The sequence below is a fragment of the Falco biarmicus genome, chromosome 13 (assembly GCF_023638135.1).
Source record: "Falco biarmicus isolate bFalBia1 chromosome 13, bFalBia1.pri, whole genome shotgun sequence".
Taxonomy (NCBI): Eukaryota; Metazoa; Chordata; class Aves; order Falconiformes; family Falconidae; genus Falco; species Falco biarmicus.
This window is the reverse complement of record NC_079300.1, coordinates 28,863,415-28,882,651: the sequence shown is the minus strand read 5'-3', so window position 1 is coordinate 28,882,651 and position 19,237 is coordinate 28,863,415. Positions and strand designations below refer to the sequence as shown.

The following is a 19,237-nucleotide window of genomic DNA, read 5'->3' as shown; positions in this document are numbered from 1 at the left end:
CCCCTCCCGACCTGGCTGTCCGCCCTCCCACACCATCCCTCCCCCTGCTCCAGTACAGCACCCAAATAAATCTGCCCCAAGGCTTTTGAATCTCCCCCGGGGCTCCCTCCCACTGACAGTAACTCTCTGTTATCCTCCTGCTGCCTTTTCTGTGCCAGGCAGTCTGCAGGGTAAAAGCCTCCCCCTGCATGTGCTCCCAACCATCTCACGCTGCTCCCCCGAGCTCTCCAACTAACTGGCTTCCAGCTGTAACCTGTCCAGCTCAGCTAAGTAACAGGACATTTACAATGCTCTCGTCATTGTCATGTTTCTGGGGATCCCAAACAAGCAATTAGCTATCAATTAAAATAGCACAAACCCACGAAAGAGACAATAAAGGTGAAGAAGCCAAAAAGATCTGAGGCACTGCAAATAGTTAATGCCTCTGAAATAATCCTTTGTCAGTGGGTGTCTGGAAGGGCAAGATGGGTGTGGATGTGATGAATGGAGACAGCAGTTAGGACTCTGGACCAGGGGACATCAGTGGGGTCCATGGACATGCGTGGATATCAAAAAGAATAATCATCCACTTCTCCTCCACCTTTCAGACCCGTTTTGTTCCCTTAGGCTGTGAGGTCCTCGGTGTCCCCAGTGCCACCGGGTGCTAGCACCCACCTGAAGGTTGGCTTCATCTCCCATTTGCCAAGCAGCACAATCGCAACCCCTCAAAATCCCAGTGCCAGTCGGCACAACCCTGGAAGCTCTGGTGAACTTCAAAGCAGGGGGCTGTCCTTGCTCACCATCACCTATCCCCACCCCCGCTGCGGGCTTACCGAGATGCTCTAGGCTTCTCATGGGGGACAGTGCTCAGCAGCAACCTCCCAGCCCCAAAAACTGAAGGCCTTTTGCATTCTTCTTTCTCTCTTCAAGGTGATTCAAGCCAAACAGCCAGCTTCTAGAGGGGTCGAGCAACCCCGTCACATCTGAGAGTGCACTCAAAACCCTCAGCACAACGAGCAGGTTTATTCCAGCCACAAGATACAGTGCAGACAGCAAACAGACTGTTGGCCAAGCCAGGCGGTGCCCTTAAATATCAGTGTAGACCGAGCCTTGGTGCCATTCGGTGTAATTGCTTTATTAGCTTCAGTTGTTAATACCCACGTGTAACAGGGAGTAACTTCCACAGCGGCAACAAGGAACTGTCACCAACCACGTTCCCGCAGGGTACAGAGATCAGCTGTAAACGCCTGCTGTGTCAGAGCACGGGTACAAGCCAGTAGCCACATCCAAGGGCACTCACTGCTGCCCTGAGCGCCTGCTTCGGCACCGGTCCCCCAGCAGCACCTCCACACCACCCATCCCCAGAGTCCACACCATCTTCCCTGTCCCACTCTTCAGATCTCTGCAGAACCATTAGAACCACTGCTTTCCACCAGGGTCTTTCCCTCTCTGATGCACATCCCTGGCACCACCATACTCCCGCACCTCCGAACCTCAGCGGCATCAGGGTGAAGAACATCCCGAGAAAGATGGGAACCAGTGCAAGGAGATGGTGGGCTCCATCGCAGGGAACGTGGAGGAGCAAGACCACTTACACAGGAAAATAATTTGTTATTTTTAGCCCCAGCCCTGCAAAAGGCACTCTGAAAACGATCCGGGCCTGTCAGCTTTATGGATTAAATATGAGCTTCGTGATTAAGACTTGGAGCCTGCTGCAGCTTGGGGATTTTGTTGTGTTGGAAGTACTGTCCCTGTCAGAAACTGCCATAGTTTATACAAGGGCGCTGTGTCTAATTTAAACCCCTTTAGAGTACCTGTCTCTGTGTGGGATGATGCCAGCAGCTTGCCACACAATTAGGTGCTGGGTGAAGACTTTATATAATGCATTATTTGCAGCACCAATGGCTTCTTGCACAAATGAGAGCTAAAAAGCCGTATAAACCCAGCTGCTTGCTTACGCCTTGCCCTCTGCTGAGCCGTTCACAACAAAACAGCGTCCCAAACCTGGAAATTCGGTTGTGACACTTTGATTTTCTACTAATTTTGGGGGGCTGAGAGGATTGACAACTGCACACAGGCTAGTGCTTTCCTACCTTGAAGCATTTATTTTTTTAGTGTATATATACATATTTGACACAAATGTGACAGCACAGGAAGACTGAACAGGTCAGGAAAGGGTGGGGGGTGTCATTGCCTGCTAATTTATATATATTTGCTGTTAGAAACAAGAACTTTGCTCCAAGGGATGGATGTCCTGACTCCCCACCATTCTGGGTGTTACACATCATCCATCTGATGCCAACATGCATGTTTTTATAGAGCTCAAACTGTTCCTTAAGGTGCTTGCACCGTGCCGGTGTTGGGCCATTGACTTTTTAAAACAGAAATGCTTCTTTTCACACGTTGGTTTTCCCTTAGCACAGCTGAACTTGCACCAGCCAGGGCAAGCAGGAGGTGGGGGGTCTCCGCTGGCATCTCCAGGAATCACTTTGCATGTGTTCCCACACAGGGCTGCACCACCTCTCCCCCAAAAAACACCTCCAAGGACCCCCAGGTGGGCTCAGCAGTGGGTGCCTGGACAGACTGGGGAGCTCCAGGCTCCTGGCCCGATTGTGAAGGTGCGGCTGGAACCCCAGCAGGCACCAGACATTGGGCATTTCGAGCTGGAGCTGGTGGGTGCAGGCAGGAGCCAGGTACCTCTTGGGACAGCCAAAGCTCCTGCCGCCAGCAAAGGGACACCCCCATGTCATCTTCCCTTGGCCAAATGCCCCAGGAGGTCCTGGGCACCGTGTTGACCATGTGCCCTGGGGCATGTGGGGTGCTGAGCACCCAGCCCAACCCCTGTGGCACCCACAGCCCGCATCCTGCAGCTGCCTATGGGATGAAGAAACGGTTTAACATTTATTTATTTGGTGGGTGGGTTTTTTTTAACCCTAAAGTTTTACATCCTGCAAAAGGCACAGCATTTGGCATTTTTTTTTCCAGTTCCAGGATATTTTCACATGCTGCCCTGTAAGTGTGCAGCTGAAGGGAGCTGTGCATATTTCCATGAAAGAGCAGGAACTGCAAGGAGGGCTCTGTTCTTGGCTGTTTTCTGGTGACTTTACTCAACCCACGCCATAGTCATTACTGAACCAGCCCGGAGGGGGTTAGGGACCCTTAGCACCTCCAGAAGAGGAGGGGTCAGGTCACCAGCCCCCTCCAGAGGCATGCCAGAGTAGCCCAGAGGCAGCCTTCAATTACCCAGGGTAATCTCAAACTCTCCCTCCCGAAGCTCACAGCCAAAAGAGGCCATTAAGTCACCTGCTGGAATAGCCCAGCCTGGGCAGTGGGGACCTTCAGGGATGTAGGACCGGAAGACATCATCTGGGATGATGCCTCCAGCCCTGGGATCCTCCGGGGGAAAGAGCACCCTGTTGGGAACAGCCCCATGGCACCCTTCAGCATCCCCATGGCACCCCATGATTTGGTGACACTTTTGCTGCCCAGAAACCAGCTGCAAGCGAGCACAGCCCAAAGGGGACCAGGCAGCCCCATCCTTCACACATGGTGAGGAAAGCTGGATGGCAAATAAAACCCAAACCCATCCCGGACAGCGATGCCCTACCCATGGCTGCACACTCCTGAAAACACGCTCAGCTGGAAAGTGCTGACAAACCCTTCCTCGCAGCAAACACACGCTCTTCTTCAGTAACACTAGTGGGAAATCACACCCCAGCCCTAAGCACGACCAGCAGCACCAGCACAAGGGGGTCCTGACAGCTGGTGGCCCTTTTCATGTACCCAAAGCAGCTCTGCCGTGGGCAGGTGCTGTTGGGAGCTGCCATTCCCCAAAACTGCAGCTGGCTGCTTCGGATGCCAATGTGTGGAGGTGCTGCCAAGCGAGGCATGAAAATCCCCCCCACCCAGCAAAATCCTGGCCGACGCAGGCAGGTGTCCCAGGGACAGGAACCAGCGTGCGCAGCAGCCTCGGTGCCCATCCAAAAATGGGCCAAAATGTGCCACACAGGGAAAAAAAGACAGGGCGAGGGGTGGTGTAAAAGCACAATGGTTAGCAGGGTTTAAAACGTGAGAGGTGGCCAGGGTGGATGGTGTTTTCTCACGCAGGCAGTAACCTCAAGAGCCTGAAGCTCAGGCAGGGACTGGCTTTAAGATGACAGCTCTCACCTTGCTAATAGGGGCAGGTGAGTAACTGGGCAGCCAACACCAGAAAACCCACTTCAGCCTGCTGAGATTTTGCTTCTGTCACTCCAAATGCCCTGCTCATCAAGGTTTTTAAAGCAAGTCAGTGTTATTATAGGGCAGTGGTGGGTTTTTTTCACACCAGGATGTGGTTAATCATTCCCCAGGCAGTAGCACACTGTGTACTGGACACCGTGGGTAAGCCCCGCAGCTCACGGAGAGCTGCCCACACAACGCTTCCACGGGGTGTAACACCCACGCGCCCTGCGGGGTACCACCCCGAAACCCACCGAGTTCCCCAGACCTTCCCACGCGCCGAGCAGGACGGACCTCAGCGGTCTTATCCAGGACTGCCCGAGGAGTGGACTTTCAAATTCTGCATCTGAGCAAACACCCTTCATTTTACTGGCGGTTTGTGGGGACATGCGGGATGGGTTGGGGTCACTCTCCGTGCAAGCATCCTCCTCCCTCCCCACTGGGGAAGTGGCACATCCCTGCCCGGCCCGCTCCTTACCTTGATGTTGCAGAAGATACTCCGGGAGCAGGTGCCAGAGCTTTTGGGGATGTCAACTGGGGATTTGCTGGCTTCAGGGTGGACTCCCATTGTGGGGGCTTTCTGGGGAGCCCCAAACAGCTGGGCTGCGTGTGGGCTCCTGTCCCTCTCCAGCCTGTCCTGCTGCTGGTCTGTGCTGAAAACCCTCCAAGCCCGCAAGTGAGCAAGGCAGCGTGAGCGCGAAGTTTTTATAAGTCTGCTCTCCGGCACGATGATGAAACCATTTCTCCTCCCTCTTTTGCTTTGTGCACCGAGGGAACTTTAAAGTCACAGGAAGCTAACGCGGCGTGCGGGGAGCAGGTGGGCGTGAGGGCTCGCCGAGCCCCGGCCAGTTTGGGCATGGGGACTGCGGCGGTGTCACGATGCTCGCCCACCCATGGGAGACACCCAGCATCCCGACCAGCTCGTCCCGGCAGCGGCTCCCCTCTGCTGCACTCACACCCGAGGCTGCAGGACGCAGCTGAGCAAGGCACAGGCACCGGCAAAGCAGCTTTCCCGCAGGGAAAACCACTGGGGTGTTAATCCAGTCCCCCCGAAGGGGTGAGAGGAGGGGGAAGCACCTCAGCAAACTGAGATTTGGCTCCCAGGTGGTGGGAGGGGAGGAAATTGAGTGGCCAGATGGAGCAATCCCTCCGAGTTATGGGGTTACAGAGGAAAAAAATTCTCCTGCTTTTCTCTCATGGAAAAAACGGCATTTGTGAAGCTCTTCAGCACTGTTTTTTTACCAGCACCTCTCCGGGGCTTTGTTTATGCAGAGCACTGATTTATTTTGCAGGCTCCTCACAGGGAGGAAAAGTGTCAGAGGGAGAAGGGCAGGTTGAGCCTGGCTGAGGGGAAACCAGCTTCAAGGATTTTGTCAAAGCTATTGCTTTTCCCTGCATAAATCAGGGCAGGGAGAGAGGTGGGAGGACCCTGCCAGAAACAGCGGAGCCCACCTTGGGGTGCCCTGAGCCTGGAGAAACCAAATCCCAGCTCCTTGAATGGTTTCCCTATAGGGGGGCTGGCAGGTCCTTATATACGCCCCAGTATGACGCCAAGGTGCCAAGCCCCGCTCTGCGGGCACCCACCAGCACCCACAGCCTGCCCGGGCACCCACCGTGGCCGCTCGCCACGAGAGGGTGCATTGTGCCCGTGGGAGAGGCTCCCTGGGTGCTCCCTGCCCCCACCTCACCCCGCGTCCTGCCAGAGGACCCCCAGGTCAGGACCTTTGGGGTCTGGTGCCAGTCTGACCAGATGTAAGGCTTGAAAGCAGTGGGGAAAATAGCGTTGCTAAGATAAGGAGAGCTGGTTTGGGCTGTCAGCTTCCCGGTTTCCTAGCCCGTTCCCAGGAGCACCGCTTGCCAGGACAGGTGGGTATCACTGGTGGCAAAAAAAAAAAAGCATTCCCTTTTCCCTTCTCCCTTTTTCCACTCCCATCCCCAGATTTGCTAGATCTGGGATCAGGGCACAATGTGAGGAGACCCTTTTCCCCTGACAGAGTCAGCTGAGCCCTTTTATCCACTACTCAATGGCAAAAGAGAGTTTCAGCCTCACCAACAGAAAAGCCGAAGCGAGCCAGCTCTGCTCCTCTCCCATCCTCCCCATGAGCCTGACATGCTGCTGAGCTCATTTTTCAGGCAATGCCTAACCTGCTTGCTAACAGCCCTGTCTTTTCAGTTTATTCTGCAGAGACCCGTGACGCTCACTTTGTTGTAACAACCACCTCCACGCAGCAGCAGCTGTTTCAGCCCCTAACTTCGGCTTTGCCCTACACATTTCTCTCCATGCAGCAAAACGCACCGGGGGAGAGGCACGATGCCCAACAAGCCCTTGCCCTGCCTGGCCGCAGGCAGAAATGACCCCTGCCCCAATGCCCCACATCCTGGATGGGGTTGGAAACCTCCTAACCCCCAGCTGATGACCCCCCCAAGGGGAAGCAAACGGCTGCAGCGAGAGGAAAGGGCATCAGGGCGCTCTGCACGCAGCTTCTGGTAAACGCCCCCACGGGCTGCACTGTCACCATCCCACGGGGATGTGGGTCCTTGCTGGGAACTCGCCACATGTCCCGGCTGGCCAAGGAAGGGACAGAGGCTGGGGCAGCCTCCCACGTTCTCCAAACCAAAGGACCTGGGTCCCCAGCAGCATGGTGCTCCCCAGGTCTGGCCACCCCCCAGCCAGCTCCCGCTAGATCTTGGACACGGACGGATGCCGCAGAGGGGCTGATTTGCTGGAGGGCAGGAAGAAGTCATGCTAGCAACCCATGCTGCTGTTGTATTTCTCAATCTGCAGCTCTTGCAACAGCGCTGGGGACCTCCCTGCAGGGCTGCACACCTTGCTTACCCACGCCATGCAGCGTCTTGGTCTACACTCCCATGAACAAGCTTCCAGTGAACATTTTTCCCAAGCAGGGAGCATTGCCCAAGCCTTGGCAGCTTATCTAGCTATAGTAAATAGTACAAGAAAGGCTGACAAATCTGCATTTAAAAGTCAAGTCGTGGTGGTTTCAGTTATTAAAGGCAGGCACAATTTAAGGATGCATCCAGTACCTGGTGTGCTGCAGCAGCTCCACGAGGTTCCCTGTGGCCAGCGCAGGTGCTTTGTCTCACAGCAGAAGCAAAGGGCTGTCCTGAGCAGGCTCTGGCCACCTAGATGGGACCTTCAGAGAGCACTACTGACATCTCCCAAGCTTTTATCCCACTGGAAGAGAAGTTCCAGCCTTTGGACACAAATTCAGCTCTAGCTTTCTTACACCAACATCGCTTTTAAAAAATTACAGACCTTAGACAACAGATTGTCCAACAGCAGTAACAAAATGAGATGCACATGAGAAAACAGGGGACTCTGCCTCTTCTTGAGGATTCTCTGATGCGTTTTCATTCCCAGAGGGTAACAGCCTTGGCAAGGAACGGTTTGGCCTGCAGATGAGTGCACAGGAGGAAAATGATTTATGGTGGTGCTGACAAGGAGAGGAGAGTTGGGTTTCAAATTTTTCTCATCGTGCTTTGTTAGGGCAATACGGTTGATGTTAAGCGCCTGGCAGGAGAGATCACACGTTGACAGGGCTTGGTTCGTTTTACACAGCTCCTGGGGCTGCATGTCTTTTTCAGCCTTTGAAATGAGCTCCTCCTACAGCAGTCATGCTCTCCTGGCCAAGACATCAGCTGGAAGGAGAAGACCTTGCTGCTGCTGAGCAGGAACCAGCTACTTCAACCAGCAAAGCTGAATCAGGCCCGCAGCTCTCTATGTACACCACCAGTCCATCCTCTACCCCACCATCTTCCCTCATCCACAACAAGCCATCAGTTGAAGCCTGCCCACCAGGTGAGTTCCCCGTGGGCAGACCAAACTTGCACCGGTGTAGCTATGCAGGAACTGAGGCAGGTCCCTTTTTGCTGCCAGGGGATGCTCACCTCGTTTGCAGAACATCAGAACCCTCAAAAGCTGCTTTTCATATGCTGGGGAGGAGAGTGGGTCAAATTCTTTCAACATGACCACAGCTCTTCTCTTTCCTCACACCCTGCTCCTTACTCCTTTCTAGCAATCAGTGGGTTGATGCTTTCATGGGGCGAGGACCAGACTAGCTCTGCTTTACCACCTGGCTCCAATCTGGCAGGGACTGAAGCATCTCAGTTTTCCTCCATGGTATCCCCAACCAATTCTTTTCAAGGATTCCTTGCCTGCTGGGCTTTAACAGGTGCTGTGTACCCACCAGCGCTGAATCATAGAATATCTTGAGTTGGAAGGGACACATAAGGATCATCAAGTCCAACTGAGACTCAGCTGGGACGGTCTTCCTGGTCCCTGGGAAGACTAGATGAAGAGACACTGCATCCCAGCATGGAAGATGGTTTCCCGGTGTGCAGTGCACACACAGGAGGGGAGTCCCTGTTACGTTTGAAGCTGGATGAGCAGATCTTTCTTAAAAGAAGGTACTTCCTTCCCAGCAGCCTCCCTATCAGTGACTCAGGACTGAGACTTGGACTGCTCCAGTCAGTATTGCATTTCACACAGACCTGCTTGAAGCATCATCCATGGTGTGGAGCCAGTCAGCCCCGGTCCCTAGGGAACGATGGGCCACGGAATTCACGTTCCTGTCTTGAAGCTGGCCAAATGTAAACTGTGTGGTCAGACTCTCAAGGAACCTGGTTCCTGCGAGGTCAGACGTTATTTCCCCAGATTCAAAGGTGTGGATCCAGAAGACTCAGCTTCTTTCCAAACTCTTTGGTAGCTTCATGTGATCCAGCAATAGCAGGGAAGCCCACAGCAGCAAGCCTGTATGTCTCCCCAGTTCGGGAAATCCTCTACATTGGATAAAAGTAGAAGCTGGAGAAGAGACTGGACCTCAGGACCACCTGGCTCAGCAGAAGAAGGGAGCGAGATGTGATCCAAGCAAACTTCTGGTCTTTTCAGACATAGCAGCAATGAAGATCCTACCACCACCATCAGCCATGGGAAGAGATGTGAGGATGGACAGACACTTCGAGAGACACATGACCTTGGGAAGACCTGAGGAGGCTCTGCAAGACAGAGGAAGGGACAGAAGCAGGGTCAGAGCCCTACATACAGCTCATAAAACGAAAAGCCCTAGAGATTATTGCCCGAGATGTGCTGGGTCTCCTGCTTTGTGGGTGGTGCTGTCGCAAGCAGGATTAGGAAGGGAGCGAAAGGTGATCCTTGTATTTACTTGGGGACCTCACGCACCTTAAAAACAAACTTCCTGGAGCCACGCAAGTCCCCAGTTTTCACCAGCACCAGGACAGCACAAGCCTCTGCAGAAGCAAGCACAAAGCCCCCGGGCTCCTGGAGGGTTTCAGACTTGCAAGTACAAGCGTTGCTCTGGGAATGCAGATTAAAAACACCCACGTTCCCTGCCGCATTACTAGAGCCAGTCCCTGGGGTTGCAGACCAGCACGCCTAACCCTCCCCCAGAAACCCCATTTATTCTCCACAGGGCTGGTGGTTTGGCACCATGGGGGACAAGGACCAAAGGGGATGGGGTGGCAGCACGCACCAGCGGTTCCTGCCAATGCCTGTGGTTGCAAAGGAAATTACAGACCATGACAGGCTGGATTTAATTTACCAGCAACATATATTTGATCTGGAGCAGAAATACTGGTCAGAGGAAGGTACACAGCCATACCTGAAGAACAGGCTTGGCTGGCTCACAGCCCAGCCTGCTCTGGGGATGGAGAGCGAGGGCAAGGTGCTTTGCCCTCACCCACAGAGGTGGTCCAGCCCTCGGGGAAGGGGCATCAAGGTCACCACGGTAGAGTGACATGTACATAGGAGCTTTTGGGATGAGCAACACTTGAGCACCAGCACGGGACATGACACCACTTACCGTCCAGCCAAGGCCACCACCAGCCCTGCGGGGAAGCAAGCCGCACCCAGAGATTAGGAGTGAGGTCAAGACAGGATGGGAGAGCAGGTAATTTATATTGAAGATGATGGCAGAGGTGTGTGTCAGCATTAAACCATCCCTCCCATGGTTGGCTGCCCACAACCAGCCAACTTGCAGAGGGTATTTGCGCTGGTGACTAATAAATACATTAAGCAACTCTGTTGTGCTCTTCATCCCCTACGCAAACCCAGTCAATCAAACCTCCTGCAGGGCAATGGCAGGAGAAAGGCTCGTTCTGGGGGAATAAGTGGGGAGGCAAGGGCAAGCGATGCAGGCGGCCGCTGCGCCACGGGGCTGTTGCAGAGCCTGGGAACTACAAGTCTGTGATTTTGGTGGGCTGAGTCTTCAAAAAGAGCGGAGAGTAAAGCAAAAAGCACGGGAGCTTTCAAGAGTGCTATAAGCGAACAGGGTAGCAAAGGAAATGCTTTTAAACGAGCCCTGGTGCTACTTTATGTCACTTCTCTTAAACAGCCACCTTCTTTCCCTCGGCCTTTTCAGTTCTAAGTAAGTCTTGTTTGTTATGAGGCCACTTGAGTCTTGCCATCAACTGAATCCCTTTTTAAATTTAAATCCTTTTTATACCAAAGGCTCTTTGGTTAAGCTGGAGATGACTCGGTTTGGGTGGAACCAGCCAGCTTTCCTTTCTCCATCACACCTTTTCCACTTCTCTGTAACATCTCTTGGAGATGCCAGCCCCCAGGTCACATCTGGGGCCTTTTGCTCAGCAGGTTCCAGAGAAGAAACTCTGACACTCCTGGTAAAAGCAGGAGGTGGGAGATTGGAATTAAGATTATTTATTCCAGCCCCTCCCCAGCTAGTCATTTGCATGACATTTGCATGCACAATAAATGCTGCCCCACCATAAACAAGAGCAATCGCAGGCATGGCAGGTGATGTGCATCACTCACTGCAACGTGGGTGCTGTGAATAGTAGGGGTCAGCACCCAGCAGGGCTGTGCCAGCAAGGACCCTGCAACCCTCACACCCTCCAGCCACCCCTGTAAAGCCTTCCTGGCACTCCCCGGGTACAGTATTCAAAGTAACCAGATGTTTGTAGTTGGGCCAGAGCCCTGGCCTTTGCTGCAGGATGTGTTCCACAAGCCCAGAACAAAGACAGTCCTTGCCTCGAAGGATTTGCAATCTAAAGCATCAGTATCCTGTAGTAAAAGCAATTAAATGAGGCAGACAAGGATCTGACTGTGCCATTCAAAGCAGAAATGTATTTCCTTGAAATTGCTTCAAGTGATCATGAGACAGTCTAATTTAACTCTGCCCACTGCCAATATACTTTACAGTTGGTAAATATTTTAGGAACGGTGCCCCTAAGCAAGGCTTGTGCAGCCTGAAAAGGCAGAGTGTCAAATATTTTTTGTAAAAATCCTTAACCCTGATTACTCCATGGGCCTACATACCCAGGAGAGACAGACTTTTCCAGGCTTCTCCTGTGCCTTGATATTGGTTGCAGGGCAAATCTGTTATTTCACACCAAAAAGGTTGCATCCAGCAGCACCAAAACCTGCCGCTGCTTGTAGGGATGTTGTTAAATCCCTGGCTGCAGGTCTGCAAAGGTGCTGTCCCAAGAGGTAAGGGTCAGATATGTGACTGAATCAGACCTTGAGCAGCTCAAGGAGGGTCCCGTCCAGCAGGACATCCCACTCCCTGGCTGCTGGCAGGTGGCACATCCCAGCACAGGGGAGAAGGTAGTGACATCTCAGCATCACTTACCCCAACAGCTGCTCTCCGCTGGGTGCAAGCTGGAAGCGCTGGCCTCCCCAGCAAGAGCGCCAAGGGACAGCCCGTGTTTCAGCCTCCTCCTGCTGTTGCGAAGGTCCAACCGTGAGCAACGCGGCACCCTCTGACCTTGTTCACTCCTGGTGACGAGTCTCTGCTCTTTGACAGATCAACATGGTGAGAGTCCCCACAAAAGCCCCAGGATGGGGTGGAAGGGCTGAGGTGGCTTTCATGGTTTCAGAGATGGGGAGACCCATGTACCCACATCTGTCACATCCCACCAGAAACCTTCACCTCCTCAAAGAGCTGATGCTTGTCAGATATATTGACCTTTTACCTTGGAAATGATTTTATTTAGCTGTTCTTTGACCTCTAAAGGACATCAGAGTGTTCTGGCAGCCACCATTCAAATGGAAATTAAAAAAACCCCAACACTTAAGTACACAAAAGCTTTTATGAATATTACTCTACTACATGAAAGGAGCTAGTCCAAACATTCTACGGTGGTCATAGCTCTGGTTTGATCCCTCCTGAAGTTGTGGTAAGGACAGTTAAACCACAAAGTTTGGATGCTTGTCCACTTCCCTCTGGAAAAAAGGTTAAACTAAATTAAAAGAGGATAAAAGAGAGTGAGTTCAGCACATCTCATTCCTAATATCTGGCCACAACACTGTACTCATTACCCTGCAAGTCCTGAAGCTCTTGGGGACTCTTAAATGTGGAGTGAGAGTTATGTGTTTGCAAGGAACATGGTTCAGTCTCCACTAATATGCAGCAAAATATTTTTATTGTACTATATATTGATTCATTTAATGACTATGGCAACAAGAGTGCCAACACAGTTGCATAATCATCCGATATTTTTTTTCCAGCTACTTCTAAGTTTCATAAAAACTCCTTGTTTGGTTTGAAATCTTCCAGATTTCCCCGATACTGTGCGAGCGTGTGCGTGTGGTTTGGCTTCGCTGCGTAAGAGGCGGCCCACTAAATAAAACAGCCTGAATTTCAATAAGCAGCAAACCAAAAACAAACCAATAAAACCTGTTCTCCTCACATTCGGCGTGAGGCAGAGGCGGCTGTGAGTAAGATGCTGAGATTTGGCAGCCACCAGCCCCTGCTGACATGTGTTTTGTAGAGCTCTACTGGAAATTGGTTTTGACAGATGCATTTTTGCATGCCCAAAGCAGTTCAGATCTCTCCATTCCCCTCCTCCTCCTCCACAGAGGCTTTCCCAGACAAGACCACTGCCTCACGCTCCTGACGTCCCCACGCAAAATACCTTTGCAGGGTGCCTCTTCCCACCGGCATCGATATTTAGCGGCTAGAAGCCCGAAGTCAAGGTGAAGGCTTGGCCGTACCTTGCTGCTGGCAGCTCTGGCCCCATCCCAGGTTGCAGAAGATGACCCAGGCGTCAGCCAGGGCAGGATGGAAAGCTGCAATGTCCGCTGTACAAAAAGCGCTGGGGACTCTCTGTTTGGAGAAGCTGGAATAAAAACAGCGAGAAGGTTTTTGATCATGACAAGATCCTCTCCTAGCTCTGAATGTGCGGTAGGGAAGGGCTGATTTTGAGCTGGTATCAGCGTCAACCATTTCAAGTCAAAATGTATTTGTTTTCCTTGGAACAGGCAGGTTGAACTGGAACAATGGCTGGAACTGACACTTTGCAAGGAAAGATTTTGTTTCATCTTGAAAGGCTGAAACACCTAGAAATATTTTCCAATGGAAATGACATTTTGTTTCTGCTGATGCACATGGGAACCATCCCATTAGAGTTTCCATCCTCCGCCAGCCGCTCCTGCTTCAGCAGGAGGGACCCAAGGAGTCACCGAACACACCCACGGCACAGACCGAGAGTGATGGAGAGCTCATCCAGCCATCACGTCCAAGGTGACAAACAGCAATCCAAGCAGTCACCATGGTCACAGCTAATGAAAACACCCTTTTTAATGAGGAAAATGGAGGGGCGAGACATCCAGTGAGATCCGTTTTGGTCCACATGAGCAAATTATGAGGGCCATAAGACCTTGAGGGAACGCAAACAGATAAATTATTCACTTATAATCTAAATGGGCTATGAGCAAGAAAACCTACGCACTAAAATGCAACAAGACATCTCAATTCATAAAACAGGTGGAGAGCAGACCTGGGAATAATTTTTAAAGCTCTTGATTTCTACCTGATGGGAGGACACTGCCCCTTTGCATCTCCTCCACAGGCTGCCAGAGGTGGCGAGGGCAGCAGCAGGTCCCTGTGAGCGCTGTGCCCAGGGGCCCTGGTGGGAGGCTGCTGAAGGTGGGGAGATCCTTGGCTTCATTTTTGTGCAGGTACCAGAGGAGCACTGGAAAGGAGTCAAGAATCCTGTCAGTTTTCCATAAAGAAGTGGGGGCACAGGGGAATTAAAAGGGAGTAATTTGAAAAATCTGAGTGCTGCTTTGTTGTCGTCTCAGTTTCTCATACCTGGAGAGCCTGAGGAACCTCAGATCTCTCCCATCTCAAATCCAGCCAAAAAGCCCTATTCTTGAAAAGCTTCCTCCACAGAAGAAAGTTCCAGTCTCAGATTGGCTGCAACATTTCCCTTTCACAATTTCAAAACATTTCCTTTAGATCATGGCTTTTCTAGTACTATGGGATTAGCTCACATTCCTAAACAATCATTTCAGAGCGAAGTAATCTGCCACTGTTTCCTTTCAACAATGGGTTGATGACTGAAACTTTTTTTTTTCTCCACATTCTAAATTAACGTGAAAAGTTTTGGGTTTGAAACAAAACGTGCCTTTTTTTTTTTTTTTTTTTTAAATAGTCAAACAGGTTGGAAACAGGATCCTTTCTTTCCTGTTGTCCTTTATTGTGTGAGGACACCAAGCTGGGGAGATGCTCGGGGTCTATTTGCAACAAGTTCAAAACCAGCCTGGTCACGCAGCCCGTGCTCCCCTGCCTTTAGCCACCACTTCAACCCACTTGGATGCTCTGAGCGAGCATCCCTCTGATACAGCCCTCTGAGCATGTGTGACCCCAGGGAGAGAGGGTCAGAGCTGGGGTTGCAGGAGTGGTGGACCTGAGCCTTAGTGTGCTGCAGTCCCCAGCGTGCTCATGGCAAACCAGAGACATAGGGCACAGCAGGGCTCATTTTCCTGCTTTCATTTTCAGGTTCTAACCACGTGACCAAGGTTTTGGCCAGCATCTGAAGTTCTCGGTACCCCTAAGAAGAAGGTGCCCTGAGTCTTCCCCGAAAACTACGCCATCCACAATGAGTACGGTCAGGCTCCGACATCCCTCCCAGAACAGCCTGATGGAGAATGCGCTTTTGCTCCCAGGCCACCTCGTGACTTGTGGACCGCTGTCTCTGCTGAGACAGGAGTGACTCACCCACCGCATCCTTGGACCAAGTCCAGCCAACGCAGTCCTCCACCTCACAGGATTCAGCACTACGAGGCCAGCTTAGATTTAACGTCAGCAGAGAAACCTGGCTATTTATAGCTGCTCCGAGGAAAGTTACGATCATTGATTGACATACAACCAGGAGAGCAGAGCATCAAGAAATAAACACATCTGGTGAAGAGCTGTCAGCTCTGGCGATCCCTGCAGCATGCCTTCCCGTGTGGCTGGTGCTTGTTTCAGAGCCACCCCGTCAGATGCCTGATTGATTTCTCAGCCAGGTATGCCTCCGCCATAGCTGCTTAACTTCACCCTAGAAAACAAGACAAGTATTTATTTTTTTACAGGGCTATCAGTAAATTGTTCTGACAGCCGTGATGGAACACTCCTACATGAAAGAGCTCCTTTGACCGAGACAGATACCATGTTCCTGATAGGGCTGAATTTTCTCACCTTAGAAATCACTTGTTTTGAAGCAGGAACATTGTGTTCCTGTACCTGACAGCTGTAGCTGGACGTCAGGTAGAGGACCTGCCATGAGGTTTCAATCCCAGAGCAAAAGGCATGGCTGAGATCTCACTGGTAGGAGCTGTACTGGTTGGCTGCAGAGAGAACCTGCTCCAGCCTTCTTTGTCATCCCAACACAGAGCTGGGAACTTGAGGAACTGTAAGGGGAGGTAAGCTTCAACGTAAAAAGGATGTGGTCAACGGTGGTCCAGTGAAGATCACCCAAAGTCAACCACTTCAAGAGTGAGCTGGCAGCTCAGGGAGCAAGCTACTTTTTTTTGTTGTTTCCCTTGGAAGTGGCATTTTATATAGTTTCCCTGCACCCTGAACAAAAGGAGAGGTACAGGAGGAGGAGAAGAAATTTTCTTCTTTAGAGAAGAAACTCTCTTGAGCTCCTCGCCTGAAGGGAGGACCATGCACCACCGCTGTATGGGTGGGATGGCAGAGGCCAACGCTTGCGCTGGGGTGGGTGGTCAGCATTCAGAATTGCACAGTCCTTCTGCAGTTCCCTTCTCTCTTCAGAGCTCCTCATGGACCTGGTGTTAAGGAAGAGTAGCTTCATCTGACGGGTTGGTCAATGCCTGTTAAGGACGACGGAAATACACACGGACACCAACGTGCTCTGGGGGCCAGCTGCTGAGCCCTCCACAAACAGCCTTTGGGACGATGTCAGTGGGGGCTGTCAAGCCATCCCTTCCTGAGGGCTGTCCTCCTGCCGGTGAGGAACCACTGAAGTCCACTCAGCCCAGACGCCCCTTCCTCCGTGATGCCCAAGAGACACCAGAAACCCTGCACCCTTGTGCTCCCCTCGGCACCGCGAAAGGAAAAGCCCTGACTCACACCAAACGGCGTGCTATCCTTGAGAGTTCACCAATTTCACAGTGAGGGATCATTTCCTCAATGCCTGTTCCTGTTGTTTGACCCCTGGCTTCGCTGTTCTTTCTTTTGCAAGGGCAGCCGTTGGTCCAGGTCACACCAGTGAGAAATGTCAAACCGGTTCTGGGAACCGCTTCCTGAAACACAGCTCCCCGCATTATCTTGCACCGGCACGCTTCTGAAATGGCCTCTTGACTGGAAACATTCAACTGGGAAGAGAAACGGGTCATCCCATCCCACTCCTGCCTCCTCCCTGCTCCTTTGGGGAACCACTGGAGGAAACAGAACCCTGCCCCTCGCAGACAGGATGACCAGCGGTGGGATGGGGTTGTTCTGCATGCGGTCATCACATGATGCTCGTCTCACCACAGCACCAAAGAGCGGACAACAGCGTTCCTCGTGTGACTTTTTATTCCAAATTTAAAACAGGACACAATAAGACTTCAAAGACAAAAGTAGTGGTTTAAAGTTTAGAATAGACCGAGAGGCACCATCAACACTTCCCCTTCCAGCAACAGTGCTCCATGGCCAGGAGGAAGCAAACAAAACAGGAGAAGCAGCCAAGGGCAGCTGTAGGTTGCTGAGAAGATAGCCAAGGAAAGAAGAGATGATGATGTCTGTCCCGTGGAGACTCTCCAGACAATGACTGACTCATCGCTCATAGGCGGTATCTCTGGGCTTGGGACGTCTCCCCTGCTAGACCAAGTGAGGCAGGGGCTGCAGCATAGCTGGGATAGGTGGAGCCCAGTAACTGTTCCTCTCGCATGACTCAGGCTGTAAGGCTACCTCCTCCCACCCCCAGGGGCCCTTGCATTTGGGATCTTCCAGGGACCCCAGCTGCCCTCTGATGGCTCCTGATGCCAAGAGAAGATCAAAGGCACCTGGAGACACATCTCCTTTTCCAGTCCCACCAGGAGATTTGCTCCCAGGTGACCAACGCTGACTCAGTCTGGGCACAAAAGAAGCAACAGCGGTGGGAGGGGAAGATGCCGCAAGGAATTAAGACTAAGGCAGCCCCCCTCTACGCCCACAAACAGCAACTGGGTGGAGATGTCACTTGGTCCATCCAAGCAGCAGCAAGCAGGTTCATAACTCATCCAAATGAAGAAAAACTAACTCTTGCAGAGGTGGCTGGCGCTGACTGCTGGCCAGGAGCGTACACTCAGATTAACATCCCAGCTGAAAGAGCAGGGGAAAGTGTCCGCTGGTTCTGGTCCATGGAGCATCAGCCGGCCACCGCGTGCCCGGTGCCAGCCCTGGTGCGTGCTGAGCTCCAGTCCAGCCCCAGGCACCCACTTCTGCTCCATTCCTGCCCACCAGGGAGGACAGTGGGGCTGTGCAGGCAAGCTCGGGGCCAGAACACACAGTGCCATTGAAAACCAGCAGTTCCCCTCCAGCCTTCTCATCCCCACCGCCTGTCAAAGGCGCTCTGCGATTTTTCAGGGCAGCGATGGAGCCAGTCAGCACTAATCCTGACCCACTCCTGGGCTGCTTCGAAACCCACGCCTTTCAGAGGAACGCACGGCTGGTCCGCTGTGCCTGCCTTTGTCCCTGTGACGCTCAGCACAAGATCCTAATCCCACCCAGCAGAAGAGCAATGGCCTTCAGGGCTGGGAGACACCCCAAGCAGTGGCAGGTGCTGCTGGCACAATGCAAAGAGCTGTGGGATACAGAAGGACCGAAGAGCTGTGGCTCAAAGCTTGACCCAGGCTGGGAGGCACCGTTTTTCGTTCGGATTCAGTGCCCTGCCTTGAACGGTGCTGCCCCTCCAAGAAGTGGGGGAAGACCCACGGACAGGCACACCTTCCAGTCTAGTGCTGACTTGTCCTGTCAGCCAGGAACTCTCAGAGAAGACACCAAGGGTGCGATACAAAGCTGGGCATAAGCAGAAACCAAACGGGCCTTAACAGTTAATTAAATCTGGAGGAAAGAGGGGGAAAGCTTACAGCCTGGTGTGAACACAACCCATTCAATAAGCACCTGCGATGGGTACAGGCAGCAGCTTGCCTGCGCTGCAGGTGGTGCCATCCAGACGGACAAAGCAGCTGGCCTTCCCTGCGGTGGGGTGCCCTGGCCTGCCGTGTAACGGCCAAGAAACAGATGTTTGGGAAAGTAAGTATTATATCCCTGATACAAGAAACCGAGCATCCTCCTCACAGGTCTTCAACACGAGAGGTGTTGAAAGGGGCAGGGGTTCGAGCTGCCCTCCCCTTCTCACGGAGGACTTGGCTCCCCAGGCAAGGACCCCACGGCCGTCTCCTGCCTCCTCCAGCCCGCACCCCCGGACACAGCCCGCACTGCATCAGCGCAGGCTTGGTTCAGCCAGGATGTTTCACAAGAGAGCCCGCCAGCACTGAAACGGGAGAAATCATTCTGTAAACAGCCTGCTGTTTGCATCCCCAGCTGGAAGCTGGCCCGGGACTCCTCGTTCCGCAGTGCAGACCTCCATCGCCAGAGATAAGAGGCTCAGCCACTCGTAGAGCGCTGAGCAACAGCCAACGTCTCTCCTGGAAGGACCAGCCATGGGAACCTCATCTTCAGCACCCAAATCCCTTCAGGAGGGCAGCAGGTCATGCCCCCTAACGTGCCTGTGGTGAGAAAGGCATCACCCTGGCACCAGCCGCGAGAGCTGGGGGGCTGCACTTCTCCCACCT

The 19,237-nt window shown here is 52.6% G+C and overlaps 1 protein-coding gene across 2 annotated transcripts in view; it reads right to left on the bottom strand.

Moving 5' to 3' along the window:
• The window catches only part of SLCO2A1 (solute carrier organic anion transporter family member 2A1), a 33,959-nt gene extending 28,945 nt beyond the window's left edge, over positions 1-5,014 (bottom strand). The window contains exon 1 of one of the 2 annotated variants that reach the window (XM_056358104.1): positions 4,676-5,014. In XM_056358104.1, the coding sequence (XP_056214079.1) occupies positions 4,676-4,765 (90 nt within the window). In that variant the 5' untranslated portion in view covers positions 4,766-5,014. The remainder of the gene's footprint in view (positions 1-4,675) is intronic. The other variant, XM_056358103.1, reaches the window with a different exon arrangement.
• Between the last annotated feature and the right edge of the window lie 14,223 nt (positions 5,015-19,237).